The sequence below is a fragment of the Biomphalaria glabrata genome, chromosome 10 (genome assembly GCF_947242115.1).
Source record: "Biomphalaria glabrata chromosome 10, xgBioGlab47.1, whole genome shotgun sequence".
NCBI classification, from domain to species: domain Eukaryota; kingdom Metazoa; phylum Mollusca; class Gastropoda; family Planorbidae; genus Biomphalaria; species Biomphalaria glabrata.
In genome coordinates, this window is record NC_074720.1 from 6,849,377 (window position 1) to 6,863,540 (window position 14,164).

Here is a 14,164-nt window from a genome sequence, read left to right on the forward strand (position 1 = left end):
GAATCTATAGCACTGCCGTGTAACACCCACATGAACATGTTTGATTTTTCCAGCATCCTTGCTTTGCAAATCAATGCCGAGATAAACAGTGCCTCTTACCTGGGTTAGTGCCTGGTAATTGTGGAAGCTAAATGTCACACACACTCTCTGTTGTTACAGGCATAACAGACACGACACTAATCTATAAGGTTTGCCTATTGAAACCCAGAGATAGGAAGTGGCGGGTGGGGGTCACTGGTGGAATGGTTGGCTAGCTACTTCTTAGAAATACATGTTGTTACATCACTTTTAATGTTTCAGTGGGTATTTTGATTTTTTTATATAGTTTCTGCTTGTTTATTTTATTATAGAATATCGTTATTAAGGTTAACCTAAAAACGTGTGAAATTATTGAAATTGTATAATGTTTCATGGAGATGGCTCTAGACATTTTGTCCTCACATTTGGGTAGATTGTAGACAGGAAACGTGTATTATTTATTGGTGTTTGTTCCTATGCATTATTCGTATTGCTGCTCCTTAGATTTGATCGGATTATTTTGTTAACACAATTTACCGCTGGTGTTTCTCTAAACCCAACTACATTTTGTGTGTATGCCTATGTAGTGAGCTGTATAGGATTGCGGTTCGAGCATACGTTTAGTTGGATATATGATTCGTTTACAAGTGACTGCTACGTTCTATCACGTTGTACTTACGAGATATGTGAACTGGTCACGTCCACTAACAGGGCCGTGTTTTCCTCTATTCCTGAGTTGTAGCGTGATCTGCCCCTACATGCGCCATCATAAGAAGGTGGGTTGGAGTCTGGTGACGGGAAATCTGAACAGGAAGATTCTTGCCTTGATCTGAACAAGAAAAAGCAAAAGATCCGTCGATTCGATGTTATAAAGCCGCTAGCTTAGCGACAAACAAATATAAGCTTTTTGTAGAACAGACAACGAATGATTAAATTGTTCATATCTTGGAACTTAGGTGGCTTAGCCTGAGAACAAAATTAGTTTGAATTGCGATCTTCTGGTTGACTGAGATTGAAGTCTTGAATATCAATTGTGTCTATAATGCGAGCACTGACTTGTTACAAAGGCTGTTCAATAACTTATCAATGCCATTGCAATGCTTTAAGAACTCAGCATTGCGTGTCGGCATGGTCACGTGTTGAATGAAAAGGAAGTACAGTTCTTACCTATATAAGCGGTCTTTGTCTGGACGTCTTTGGCTCCTGAGACAGTTCGGTAGACAAGACGAGGATCTCCCCTCGTCATTGCGCGAGTCAGCAGAATAAGAACGTCGACTTTGGGTTGACTTGACTCTCTTGATCCGTCGAGCGGCTTGGATTCGTTCTAGGCGCTGAGACTCAACTGCATCGAGGTCCTTAGACTGCAGCAACAGAGAATGAGAAAATAAAATGTTAGCAATGTGGTGGTTGTTATAGCGTACACAGAAATCTAAATATCTGGGTTAAGAGAAACATTGTGGTGGGCGATGGGCCATAGAGACCATGCATTACGAAGTTGCAGCTGATCTTTAGCAAAAACCTAACTGTCTGTAGATCGTGTTCGACTCAGTTATTTGTAGCTCTCTTTCTCCATGACTCTACATAGACCAATGCTCGACTTGGTTTTTAAAACACTCATAAATCATTCCTCGATTCCGAAATGAAGTCCTTACTGTTGCTTTGTAAATGGATCATGTTAGGTAGTAGAATACGATTCTAAGTCATTTGTGCTCTGTTTTTTCTTTAACCATCGCTAGTTAAGGGGCTTGTTCAAAAGCAAGTTCAACATGTTCTCGGTCCGACCAAAAAAAAAACATAATGAAAAGCGTGAGTTAATGAAATTCTTTGCTAATTCTCGTTGAGATAGTGTCAATGTCTATGTTTCTACATTCCACTTGTAGATAGATGTTACAGTGTACTAAACACTACCGTCAATACTCTTAGCATTTGTTTCTATGTAAGTTAAACTTGTCTTCTATTACACAATTACACTTCAGGGGAAATAGAGAGTAGTTTTAAGAAAAACAATGCGTTAAAAAACAAGGTTACAAAAGACAGTTTGTGTGGAAACACAAACTCAAAATCGGCCCCCGAAGAGGTCCACCCAGGCAGGCTTCAATATTTTCAGAAAGAACATTCAAATGAAATTATATCAAAGACAAATGAGAGATAAGAATGGAGAAAGAAGGTTAACAGATCTTGTGTAGTGCCCCAACGGTCCCGCAGATCAAAGGATAGGTGTAAGTGAATGTAAAGTTAGATGTGAACCTGGCCTAAGTAGTTCCCCTTTTTTCCCCTGTGGTCTATAGGGCAGATAATGTAAAGTTCATCTGTTTTTGTGGCCTACGGTTAGCGAGGGTGTCATGTAGCCAGCACAACGACCAACCGCCTATACTTTTCCCCAACTAATGTCAGGTACCCATTAGAGCTGAGTGGACTCAGAGGCGCCCAAAGATTCCAAAGTTGAAAATCCCAGTCTTCACCAGGATTCGAACCCGGGACCCCCGGTTCGGAAGCCAAGCGCTTTACCGCTCAGCCACCGCGCCTCCCCTGGCCTAACTGATGTCTTATAATTGATCTAATTGTTTTGAAAAGGCTCAATCTCTTATTCGAATCCTCAAAAAAAAAAAAATAATAATAAAAAATGTTCAGAAAAATGATGTTTATAAGATTACTATTCATTTTAAATTAGGTCTAACTTATAATGCATACTAATTAGCTTTTTCTCTTTAAAAAAACTACATAACTGATTTTAAAAATTAGATTTTTCGCTTTCAGAAAAAAAAAGTAGCCGTTGCATCAGAACTTTGAATGGTCTAAAATATTGTGATGTCGGATTTTCAATATCTTTTCTAGTTTACGAGATCTAAACGGGACGGACGGACAGACATTTCGCACAAAACTAATAGCGTCTTTTCCCCTTTCGGGGGCCGCTAAAAAAGGGCAAAATACAAATATGAAGTAAATCTTAATATGATGACTCCCCACATTTTGTCTGTAGCATTTGGACCACTTGAGGAGGGAGAAATTAGTTGGTGGGGGTGGGTATATAGTGTTATATTTATAACGGTATTTACTTCTATATTTATGTTGAGAAAATACTCCAATGAAATGCAAGTCTAACTAGTCATTCATTATATTAATAAGAGTACAGAATGTAATGTTACTACGCATTGTGTCTGTAGAAAGTGGAGTCAGGCCTTGAGCTGATGTGTGTTTCCAATGACTAGACAGTGAAGGTAAACAGGCAGACTGTAGTGTGTGTGGTAGGCCTAATGAAATGAGTTCACCTGCTCTTCCCTGTGTTACCGCAGACTTCCTCTTGTCACTGCGTGTTAAATGAACACACACACACGCGCGCGCGCAAGCAACACACGGCCAGCACTAAAACCAAGATGTCGATGTAAATGGTCCGTAAAGTCTGAACGTCACACACGCCACTGACATCAAGAATTGGAATTTAAAAACAAAAAGATCTTGAAAGCAGATGTAGAAACGTTACCGTTAAGTGTGGTACACCTCTGCACACACGTGTACCAGTGCTCACGTCGAGACACAGGCCTGGTACCTTCACAACAACCTACGTTAATCTCCAGCCCATGTACTAGCGAATATATTGTCTTCCGTGGGGTGAATTTTTTTATTTTTTTTTACTCCTTTGGTCTACTCGGTACCGTACGAGGGAAAAAAATCTTTTTATTCCGTTCCATCAGACGCTTGATAAAATGATTGCATTAGGTAAAAAAAAAAAAGCCCCCATTCCTTGATGTACCCCCCTCCCATCTTGCACAGTATGGCATCATTTCCAACCTACCTTCTGTTTCTCGTACTCATTTCTTCACACCGTGCAGGCACGCGCTGAAGATTGATGTGTGAGATTGGGTGTCACTTAAGGATGGAAAGAGGGTACAAATATTTGTGGAACTAGTTTGGAGTTAAGGGTCTGCAGGAGTGGACAGGTTAGGCAAACCTTGTGCGTGTGCGCGCTATCTACATCAATCGCACAGTCAATATCAAACTATTTTTTTTTATGGGGGATTGTAGAAAAGCCAGTTTTAGTCTAAGTTGAACAGTATGAACACCAATACTAGTCCTCTTCAAGTATGTTGTATATTTGAGACCTTGCTTTTATTAATACTCGTAACTTTGAAACAGAAACAAAGTGAAGACCATTACGCTATATCTGGGTTTGAAATAATAGGAAACCACTGCCAACACCCAAAGCACACAAATTAAAATATCTAAAACACCTTCTGCTTTTAAGACATTCATAGATGCTATCGTCTCATTCTTCTTTATAGTCTAGCCTCTTATTTTGTTTATTTTATTTAAATAACTCTTTTATTTAGTGTTATGATATTTACACTATTTAAATAGTCTTATTATAAGGTGGTATTTTTGTATCATTCTTATACAAGTGGTCCATTGGGATGGCATGCTGTTTTGTTATTAAGGTCTCGTAACACTTAGCACCCCCCTGTACACCTTGATTGTCTTAGCGTTGTGTTAGGCTGTCTTTCCACTGAGTTTAGTACAAGGATGGGGGACAGGACATGAGACAGAACAAAACTATTTTTTTTCCCACAAGGTCAACTATTTCAGTGGGGACAATAACATGCCAACTGACTTGAATCGTACATCTTACTGTACAGACCTTAGTAGCACATATTACTTTCACAGAATTAGTGATGTGAATGCCAGGGTTTCTACAACTACTCTTTCAAATGAATCTTTGGTTCCCATTCACCGTATGTTATTGAGAAACCTTTCTTTATCTTTCTTCCATTCATTGTTTTTAAAACCTACACTTGACTGGATTAGAAGGCGATAGATAAGTCAACGTATATTAAAGACGTGTATAAATAACATGCTTGTTGTCAATCCCTGGTAAGACTCTCCAGTACAGGCAAGGCTTGGGCTAGAGCTGACTGCTAACAAGCCACTAAGATACTCACACTCCGACTGGCTGCTTCAAACTGCTGCACAACATATAGTGAGGGTTTTGACACTCTTCGTGTTGCCTCAACATCCGGTAAATCACTAATTCTCTCCCCCTCGCCTAGTTAGTTAGCCTTTCACATTTTTTGTTTTCATTTTCAAACGATTTTTTTTTTTTGTCCCAAGATGCCAAGTTTGTAAATAGTTAAAAAAAATATTTATCTGGTGATTTTGAAATTTGACCGATTGGGGAAATACAGAAAAGTCGATCTTTTTTTATTTTTAAAGGTACCAGTACCGTACCCCCCCCCCATCCCCCAAATGTTTGTTTTCCATAGGTAGCCTGAAGGTAATAACAACATTAGATTTGTTTAGGAAGTCTTAGTTGTTAGTTTCTGTTGCCACAAACATTCCTACTAAAGGTTCCTGTTCCGTTGCAAACTTCGCCTGAACATACTGTTCTCAAGTTGTTATTTGTGACTGATTGAACGCTAGGTGCCGCACAGATAGTCCTCTTAACTAACGCACAATCGGGTTAGTGTTGCTGAACTATCTGAGACCAAGTCTTCCAAACTAAACACGAGAGTGTATTTCTGTTTGACTGTTATGTCTATTCTGGTTTCTCATTCCCTTATTTTCAGATCTCAAGTGTTTACCCTCCCTCCATTCTTGTCAAAGCTGATACAATTTTGAGAAAACGAGATTGAGAGATTATGGTTACAGTATATATCTTTAATCTATGAAATGCGTTGTCCTATTAACTAGTAGGACTGTGTTAGTAACTGAACCCTGGACCCTATCTGCTACCCAAAAAAAAAACGTAACATTGTCGGATGCTTCGAAAGAGAAAAAAAGTATTGCAAGTCACATCGTTGTCTTGAACTAAGTAGGACAGACGCGCCTTTTGAAATACTATATAAGCAGTCGCAAGCATGCTGTCGAGGTTCATTTGTTAGATAAATTCAAATAACTAGTTGGACTTGTAACAAAATAGTATTTGTGCGTTCACTAGTGTGATTCCAACTTGTGTGATTGTTCTTGTTGGAGCCACTCGTTCAAGTATTCGTATTCAATGTGTGGATAGTTTTATTCATTTCGGAAATGTGCTCAGACAACGTTACTGAAAGGTTAAATTATTGTGGGTAAAAATGTCTTGTAAGTATACTATTTTAAATTGACTCTTGTCTAGTACCTAAAGCATTGTGCTTGTATGTGTTTAGCATTCCAAATAACGGTACACGTAGTCCTAGTTAGATGTATACACTGTAGCCCTAGATAGATGTAAACACTGTAGTCTGTAGATGCAAGCTATTAACGAAGTGAAACATGATGGATGGATCTCATCCAAGTTAAGTAAACGTGAAAAAAGAAGTGTTATCAGTGTCTATAATTAGTGCAGACCAAACCGATTGAGGCACTACCTATTCATGGCCCAAAATATAATCGGCTCTCATTGCGCAGGATGGCGTGCTATCATCCCTGGTCCGTTAATGCGTTTAATATATTTGTGTACAGGCAGATACACTATTCCAACACACCGGAAGTGTTGCCCTGTCGGTTGTTAAGGAAATGTAGAGACACCTAACAAAAAATCTACTTACTTCGACACCGATCGAGGCTGACTTGACAAGCGCCATGAGCCGAGGCAACGTTAGCATCCAGGCATTGTCATCGTTTGTACATTGTGAGCCGGGTGCCGGCTAGGTTTGAACCCGGGGTAGTTCACCGTGGCTGTGATCTGAGCTCATTCGTTGTATATTTATGTACACACGCCAAATGTTTCAATCCCGCCCGTATATCAAGCAACGGGTTCATCGAGTCTCCTCCCCGTGTAACATGGATTCAATGACTTTGTTTCCTGTATAACAATGGATCCACTGAACACTATCACCACAAACTTCTCTGACACAGACATTTTGGACGGTAATCCAACTCAGGTGCCTTATGTTGTTCTACATAGCATTGCATATCCTCGTCTTTTGGGCGAAGATGAACGCTTGGGGTAGGGGGGGGGGAAGAAGAGTGGCTTACCCCCCTCCTTCTTTTCCACAACTACTCAGCTAGAATTTTAAGCATCACTTCTGAGTGTGAGCACTTAATCTAATACTCTTACCTAAATAACCTTCTGTCTTTTTCTTGCTATCGCCCTGAGCGCTTGTTGTTAACATCAGCACACACACGAAATTCATTAAACTGTTGATTACTGCGGAGTGGAGATGTGAACCCACCTACCTTACCATGGTATGTACACTGCTAGTCATAGTAAGTCTCAGGGAGAAGCGAAAAGTGTTTATATAACATTGAATGGGTAATTTCCTTTACATTTGGATGGGAAAAATAGAGTTCTAGTACTGATCAATCAGAACAGTGCGTTACTTTTTTGGTATGTCAATATATGTGCGCTGACCCTTGGTGCAGTTAAGAACTGTGATGTCCACACTATAGCCATCCCTTGACAAGGTGAAATTCGGCTCCTCCAAGTTGAATAGTGAAGCCAAAGAGGATCGGTCCCATTTTAATAGTTTCACTCTATGAATATGCGCCCAGTTTCATGGGGACATCTTTATGTCTATTACATTCTGCGCTCTTTAACAATCAATCGTTAGGTCCCATGCAAACTTTGGATTGCCGTGCGAAATCCAGCTCCTAAATCTGCAGATTGTTTGTAAGCAGTTTTCAAACTAAACTTGTTTTCGTTATTCAAACAGGCCTGAACATACTGTTATAATTCCATTTGCATCACTCCATTTACACAATGTTTGTGAATTGTCCAAAAAAGACATTGTCTATGCTGTCTGTGTTCATTGTCTCTGTTTGGGCTATGTTCGGTCACAGACGAGATGTTAAATGGGCTGAAACTTGGACACAAATGCTCTTATTTGGAGTCTTTTTGCATCTTCCATAATTGAAAGACTGATACAAAATGTATTAGCCGCTTGTGTCCTGTACACATAAGATTCTCTTAACTTCTATTACTTTTTAAAAATAAAACCATGGGTTCGTGAATTATTTGCATAGAAACCTTATCCCAGACCCCCCCCCCCCCCCCCCAACGTTTTCCCCTAAGAGATTTGACCCTAGCTAAGCCTGCTGTAGGGATATGGAAGACGCACTCTACAAAGGCAACCCCGTACAAATAATTGTCTTCTTGAGATTCTACTTCTTGTGCTCGAGTCTGTCCCACTCCCCTCACCTTATTACAAGACGTTTGGGACTCGGGAGTGTGGCGGCTTGGTCTTTCCTCTGAAGCGACTCCTATAAAAAAAACAAAAACCGATGGGTCATACCGTTGTAAACACTTCCTCTATGACGTCGCGGGGACAGTTTTGCGTTGTATCCAGTTCTGTTGCTTTGGAGTTGAGTCAAAACTACAGGTAGGTACTCACGTCGAGATCTAAATTTGTTGGCTAATCTAGGCCACTCGCGAGCTGACGTCACAAAGGTCGTCTAGTTTTCAGCGCGTGCCAGCTACTTCCAACCCCCATCCCCCCCTCTACAGGGAAAGTAAGGGATGAAACCCACTTTTCATTCGCGAATACGCTTTCTTTCCCCCTTTTAGTTTTTGATTTGTTTTTCTTTGTTTGTTGTTGCATTTGTGTTCCCCCTTCGTAAGCTCTAACTCGAGCAAGTGTTCCAGTTATCTCTCTCTCTATACTAAAATTTGTGTTGTTGTTGTTGAAAGATCAACACGCTGATAACGCAGACTATAAACATAGATGATTACTTTGGTGAAAGCTGCAATTTTACGTTGTTGGCCCGCTGCCACTAACAATAAGTCAATTAATGTAATTTAATGGACTCTGCGTTAGCGCTTCAAAATGTACAGCCATCGCCATTCACCTCCCCGAGGTACATACATGCACGCACAGCCTTTCCACGGGCTTCTAGCTTACTCGATCCGGCACCAGAATCTTATGCAAACAATGGTGTGCGCCTATTTACTTTTCAAGACGTTTGCGTTAAGTAAATGTGACTAGGTACTATTAGGTTGGCGCCGGTCACGTGACTCCTACCATTAGATGTGCCTTGCACACGCGGTACAAAAAAATTGCCTGAAAATTGCATTGCGCAAATTAGCTAGGGATGGAGAGAGAGAGAGAGAAAAGCGGAGAGGTGAAGAGTTAAGCCAGACGCTATTTTTGCTCACGCTCATTTCTATTTCTGAACCTCTGGCAAAACATTTACCCCAGATTTGTTACGTCCACTCTTCTGTTACGTCGGCACGGCTTAGGACACACCTTATGGCGCTATATTTAGACTGAGCCTTTGTATGTCAGATAAGTCTAAACCAGCAGCAGATGAAAAAGAGAATTGATTTATTGTGTTCTTTTGTTTGAGGAGGGGGGGGGGCGGATGACATTCTGTTTCTTTAACTCTTCTTTAAGCTCAGTAGCTCTTAGTTCTGCTCTGAAGCATTTGGAAGCAGTTTCTAGAAAAGGGTTTTAAAAGCAACATGAAGATAACTATGTGAAGTCAAAATAATTAACACTGGAGGAATGAGGACTTTAATTTTCCATAGATTAGGTGAAAAAAATCTGCCAAGTGCCTTTTTTCACATTTATTATTAAATTAATAGCTTTAATACATTACTGTCATAAATGATATATCATATTAAATGTAGATGTCATTGAAAAGTTGTGGTCAGTACCTGGGTTTCACTATAGAGCTGTGGGTCATTTTTACTGATTCATAAGAGCACCTCTAGACTGCATTCACAGCAACGACCCTCAATGGACCATTATGAGACATTAACTGACTTCATATTTGAAAACTGAGGATCTTTGGTCCTTTAGTTTTGTTTATCTTTTGAATGGGAGTATCCTTCAAAAGAGAGGATAATTGTCGAAAGTGCATGTTAATTAGAGATTTAAACTCTGCTAAGTCATTGGATTGGATGTTTTGATATCAGCGTGAAGTGAAAGACAATGAAGCTAATGCTATTCTCATGTTTTTTTTGTTCTATGATTCTAATGACTTGCTGTCATGTTTCAGGACCCCAAAGACACCCCTCCACCAACTCGTGTTGAGACAAGGGATGAGAGGAAAGAAAGAAAAGTGAGTATTGTGTACTGTATACCCATCCAGGCCATGGTATCCACCCCAAGAAGTTTTGTGTGTTAGAGAATGTATACAGACTCAGCAGTCAACTTGTGGACTAAATGATGAAGTGTTAATGACTCCTGCTGCCTAACAAAGGCTGACAGCAAAGTTAAGACAAATAAATGGCCAATATCGAGGGGTAAAATGTCTATCTTAGAGAACCTAAAAAAAAAAGTGAAAACAGAGCAGTGTGTTGGTGATAGAAGTAGGTAAGATGGAATACTTTTACACATGGTCTACCTGTTGCTGGTGGGGTGGAGGGACTGTGGTAATCAGCTACTACAGAGGTTTTTTGTAAAAGTGTAAAAAGTTCACAAGTCTCTATGGGACATGTTAGAAAGTACAGAGCTGGGTCGTGCATACAGCTTGAGAAATGTTTCCTTTTAGCTAAGAGTAGCAAAACTTTCTTTCATGTTGATTTTATTGTTGTAAGATAATTAGGATGGTAGGAAAGAACTAAATGAATTCTTTCAAAATTGGCAACTAATTGCATAAAGGGTATTAAGAAAGTTTAACAATCTTAAAGTGAATTTTGCATTATGTATTAAAAAAAAACTTGACTTTTATTATTATTACATTTCATTACAGCAATTTAAAAAAAATAATTAAAAAAAAAAATTTTCTCTTTAGCGCAAAGAAAGACAGGAGCAGCATGCTTACAAATTGGAACAAGATTTGGCCTTGTGTAAGTTTAAAGTCTCTCTTTAAAGAATATTGTAGTTAAAAATTATGGAGTCTGAATTTAAAAGGCATTGTTAAAATAATGAAAGGAAATGCTACATTGTAATGCCTTTGTTTGCTTAAAAGTGATTTCATGACACCTAACATTTGTGCAAACAGTTAGAACATCTTGGTATACACTTAAATGCAATCTTAATTTGTTAAAAGTCTGATTAAACTTTATGTACTCTTAGGATAAATCTAGTTTTTATCCCCCAGTCCTACATGCATAGCCTTTTAGAAAAGTCAGGAGTTTTTCCCCCCATGTTTTGGATGTTCCTTTAGAATCGAAGATTATGTTTTAGCGCAACACATCCGCACCCCCTTCCCCGGACGGCAAGACGAATATATGTTATATGTGGTGCATGAATATATTTTTGTGTGAAAAGTGTAAAACAGAAGGGGGACACACTGCTTCTATGAGTTTTTCAGCACAACATTTCTATTGTAATCATATGCTTTCAATTTTTATATTATTTACTTGGATTGTTTTTTAAATAGCACTGAAAAACACATTATCATTTATAATCAGCTCACAATGTATTCATTTAGGGTACATATGTTGTTTTCTATTACCTGGACAAGTGCCAGTCAGCACAAAACTGTATTACATTACCCGTTATACATTAGGTTTCCATGAACACTGGGTCCATGGTGGTTTCAAAAAGTTTTGTTATAGGTTCAAAGGGAAACGACTGAGATTTTAAGCCACCTAAATAGAATTTCCTTGCTCAGTTGATTACCTTGGCATATTTCCTACACTATATGTTCATGATTTTACTCTTAGATTGATAGTACTAGATTGATATCATGTATTAGTTTTAATTCTGCTTCATTATCCTGGATTTTTCACATGTGCAGCTTGCTGTAGTTGTGTGTGTAGTAAACACCAGGTAGAAAAATGTCCAAACAAAAGTTCTTGTTTAGTTGTTTTTTTTTCTAAACAAGTTCCAGAGGTTGGTAACATTGACCATTGAGAACTTCTATGTGTACTCTTTGATACTTTCCTACCTCTTTAGTTCCAAATGTTTAATTTATATATAGTTATATTTCTTTGTCCTCATTTTGGGTGAATTATAACAATGATGACAGAGATCTTTCTCTTCAGAGTTTGTAACGTTTTAAAAGCAATTTTAGTTGGCATCCCAAAAAATTTTAATTTAAAAAATTATTTTTACTATTTGTTTTGGGTGTTTCTTCATGATTGAAGATTATTACATTTTACCCCGTGGATAGTATCAAGATAAACTGATTTTTACTTACAATAGTGCCATATTGCAAGGAAAAGTTATGATACCAACAGAGGATATCTTTTGGTTTTGTATCATATAAGAATCATATAAGAATGTGAAAAACAAAGTGTTTCACAAAGTTCTGTTGCTGTTTTTTTTTTTTTTTCTTCGTATTATTTTGACAAAAAATTGAGTTTTCCAGGACGAACTAAAATTTGCAAGGGGTTAGTGTTGCTAGAACTAATCTAACTTTTTTATTTTATAATATAACCTAACATGTTTGATTTTATTTTAAAGAAAAATGACTTGGCTACAAAAAAAATGGTAATAAATAAAATGAATTATTTAAGGAAATATTAATTTTAATAAGTTTAAACTTACTAAGGGGAAAAAAAAAATTTAAGTTCATCAAAAAAGTGTCATACTGAAAGATTTAACCTTATAATTCTACATTTAAGACATAAATATTGAAATTGAAAAATCACATATCTAAACACTATTTGTCACTTTCAATTTAATAAAAGATTAAAACCAAAATACACATAAAATTTTATTATCTCAGTAATTAGGGTCCCATGATATAAATTTAAAAAGCAAAACCATTAACACGATGTTGTCATTAAAAAAAAAAACCTCTTTGTCCCGCATCCAATTTACAACCAAAACAAAGAACAATTACTCTCACATGTGGAAAAAAAAAAGATTAGAGAAATAAAAAGTTCAACACTATAAATATAGTGAGACAAATATTGTCTTCCAATTGACTGGCTGAGAGTAACGCCACACTGAAAGAGTTAAAGTAAAAAGTTCTACTTCCAGGCCTTGTGATCTATAGGCCACAGAAATATATGCCATTCAACTGCCAAGTTAGAACACGTTCCAGCTGTTAATACCATTGACCAGTGAGAAGTTCTAGGTGTACTTAGTTACTACTCTCCTTCCAAATATCTCTGTTGGGAGTAATTCCATCCTATGGAACATTGAAAAACAATGTATCCTGTCTTACTTTCCATCCTATGGAACATTAAAAAACAATGTATCCTGTCTTACTTTCCATCCTATGGAACATTAAAAAACAATGTATCCTGTCGAAGTGAAGTTCTATTAAGAGGTTTACACAAATAAATTCCATCCAAATGCCAATGTCAATCCTGGATTTTTCACATGTGCAGCTTGCTGTAGTTGTGTGTGTAGTAAACACCAGGTAGATAAATGTCCAATCAAAAGTTCTTGTTTAGTTGGGTTTTTTTGCTGAACAAGTTCCAGAGGTTGGTAACATTGATCAGTGAAGCATTGAGATTATTTTTATTGTTATTCTTCTATATTTGAATGCTTAAATATGGCAGCCATATTTGTAATGTTGGTAATGGGCTTTGCATATTTTAATATTTCACCTTTCATTTCAGTTTTGTTTCTTTTGGAGTTGAAAGTTTTAAAAATTGTATTAGTTGATGTCAATAGTTTTAGTGATGCCTTTTATTTTTTCAGTTATGTATTGTTTCCTTGTGTTTCCAGTATATAAGGCATAACTCAATGTCTCAATATCAGTCCATTGCTATGGGGGACAATAATTCCATTTTATTTTATGGCCAACTGCAGGATATTTTGTCATTCTTATTATGAGTACTTTCCCTTTGATTAATGCTATAGGCTTAGTAGAGGTATTGTCACTGTTTGTAGAGATATAACTCAGTATTTCATCCATCCTATGACATAATGGTATCATGATAGTGCTAGAGAGTGATGTATCTGCCTAGATAAGACACAGATGATAGATGCTGCTGTGTAGATAAAATTTTTTGGATGCTTATGTTCATGTTACCCTCCTGGATTTTTCACATGTGCAGCTTGCTGTAGTTGTGTGTGTAGTAAACACCAGGTAGAGAAATGTCCAATCAAAAGTTCTTGTTTAGTTGTTTTTTTTCTAAACAAGTTCCAGAGGTTGGTAACATTGATCAATAAAAGCCTCTATGTTTGTCTTCTAATTAATAAAAATGTTTACTTTTTTTTCTTTCTTCATTTCATCAAATAAACACACAAAGATTTTTTTGTTGATTCTAATAATGTATTCATGCCTTTCCTCTATTTGTTTTTAGGGGACCCATCCAGCAATCCAAATTCCACAATGGATCCTTTCAAAACACTTTTTGTGGCCAGAATTGTAAGTAATATTGTCA

General features: G+C 37.6%; 2 protein-coding genes across 2 annotated transcripts in view; one reads left to right on the top strand and one right to left on the bottom strand.

Annotated features, from left to right (window-relative positions):
* The window catches only part of LOC106079353 (potassium voltage-gated channel subfamily A member 1-like), a 105,962-nt gene that overhangs the window by 89,050 nt on the left and 2,748 nt on the right, over nt 1-14,164 (bottom strand). Inside the window, exons 2-3 of the mRNA XM_013240512.2 lie at nt 1,186-1,379; nt 698-847 (exon numbers count right to left, since the gene is read on the bottom strand). Coding sequence (XP_013095966.1) covers nt 698-847; nt 1,186-1,379 — 344 coding nt within the window. The remainder of the gene's footprint in view (nt 1-697; nt 848-1,185; nt 1,380-14,164) is intronic.
* Nucleotides 1-14,164, top strand: part of LOC106079354 (U1 small nuclear ribonucleoprotein 70 kDa-like) — a 55,859-nt gene that overhangs the window by 6,196 nt on the left and 35,499 nt on the right. The window contains exons 2-4 of the mRNA XM_013240513.2: nt 9,928-9,990; nt 10,666-10,720; nt 14,084-14,148. Of these exons, the coding sequence (XP_013095967.1) occupies nt 9,928-9,990; nt 10,666-10,720; nt 14,084-14,148 (183 nt within the window). The remainder of the gene's footprint in view (nt 1-9,927; nt 9,991-10,665; nt 10,721-14,083; nt 14,149-14,164) is intronic.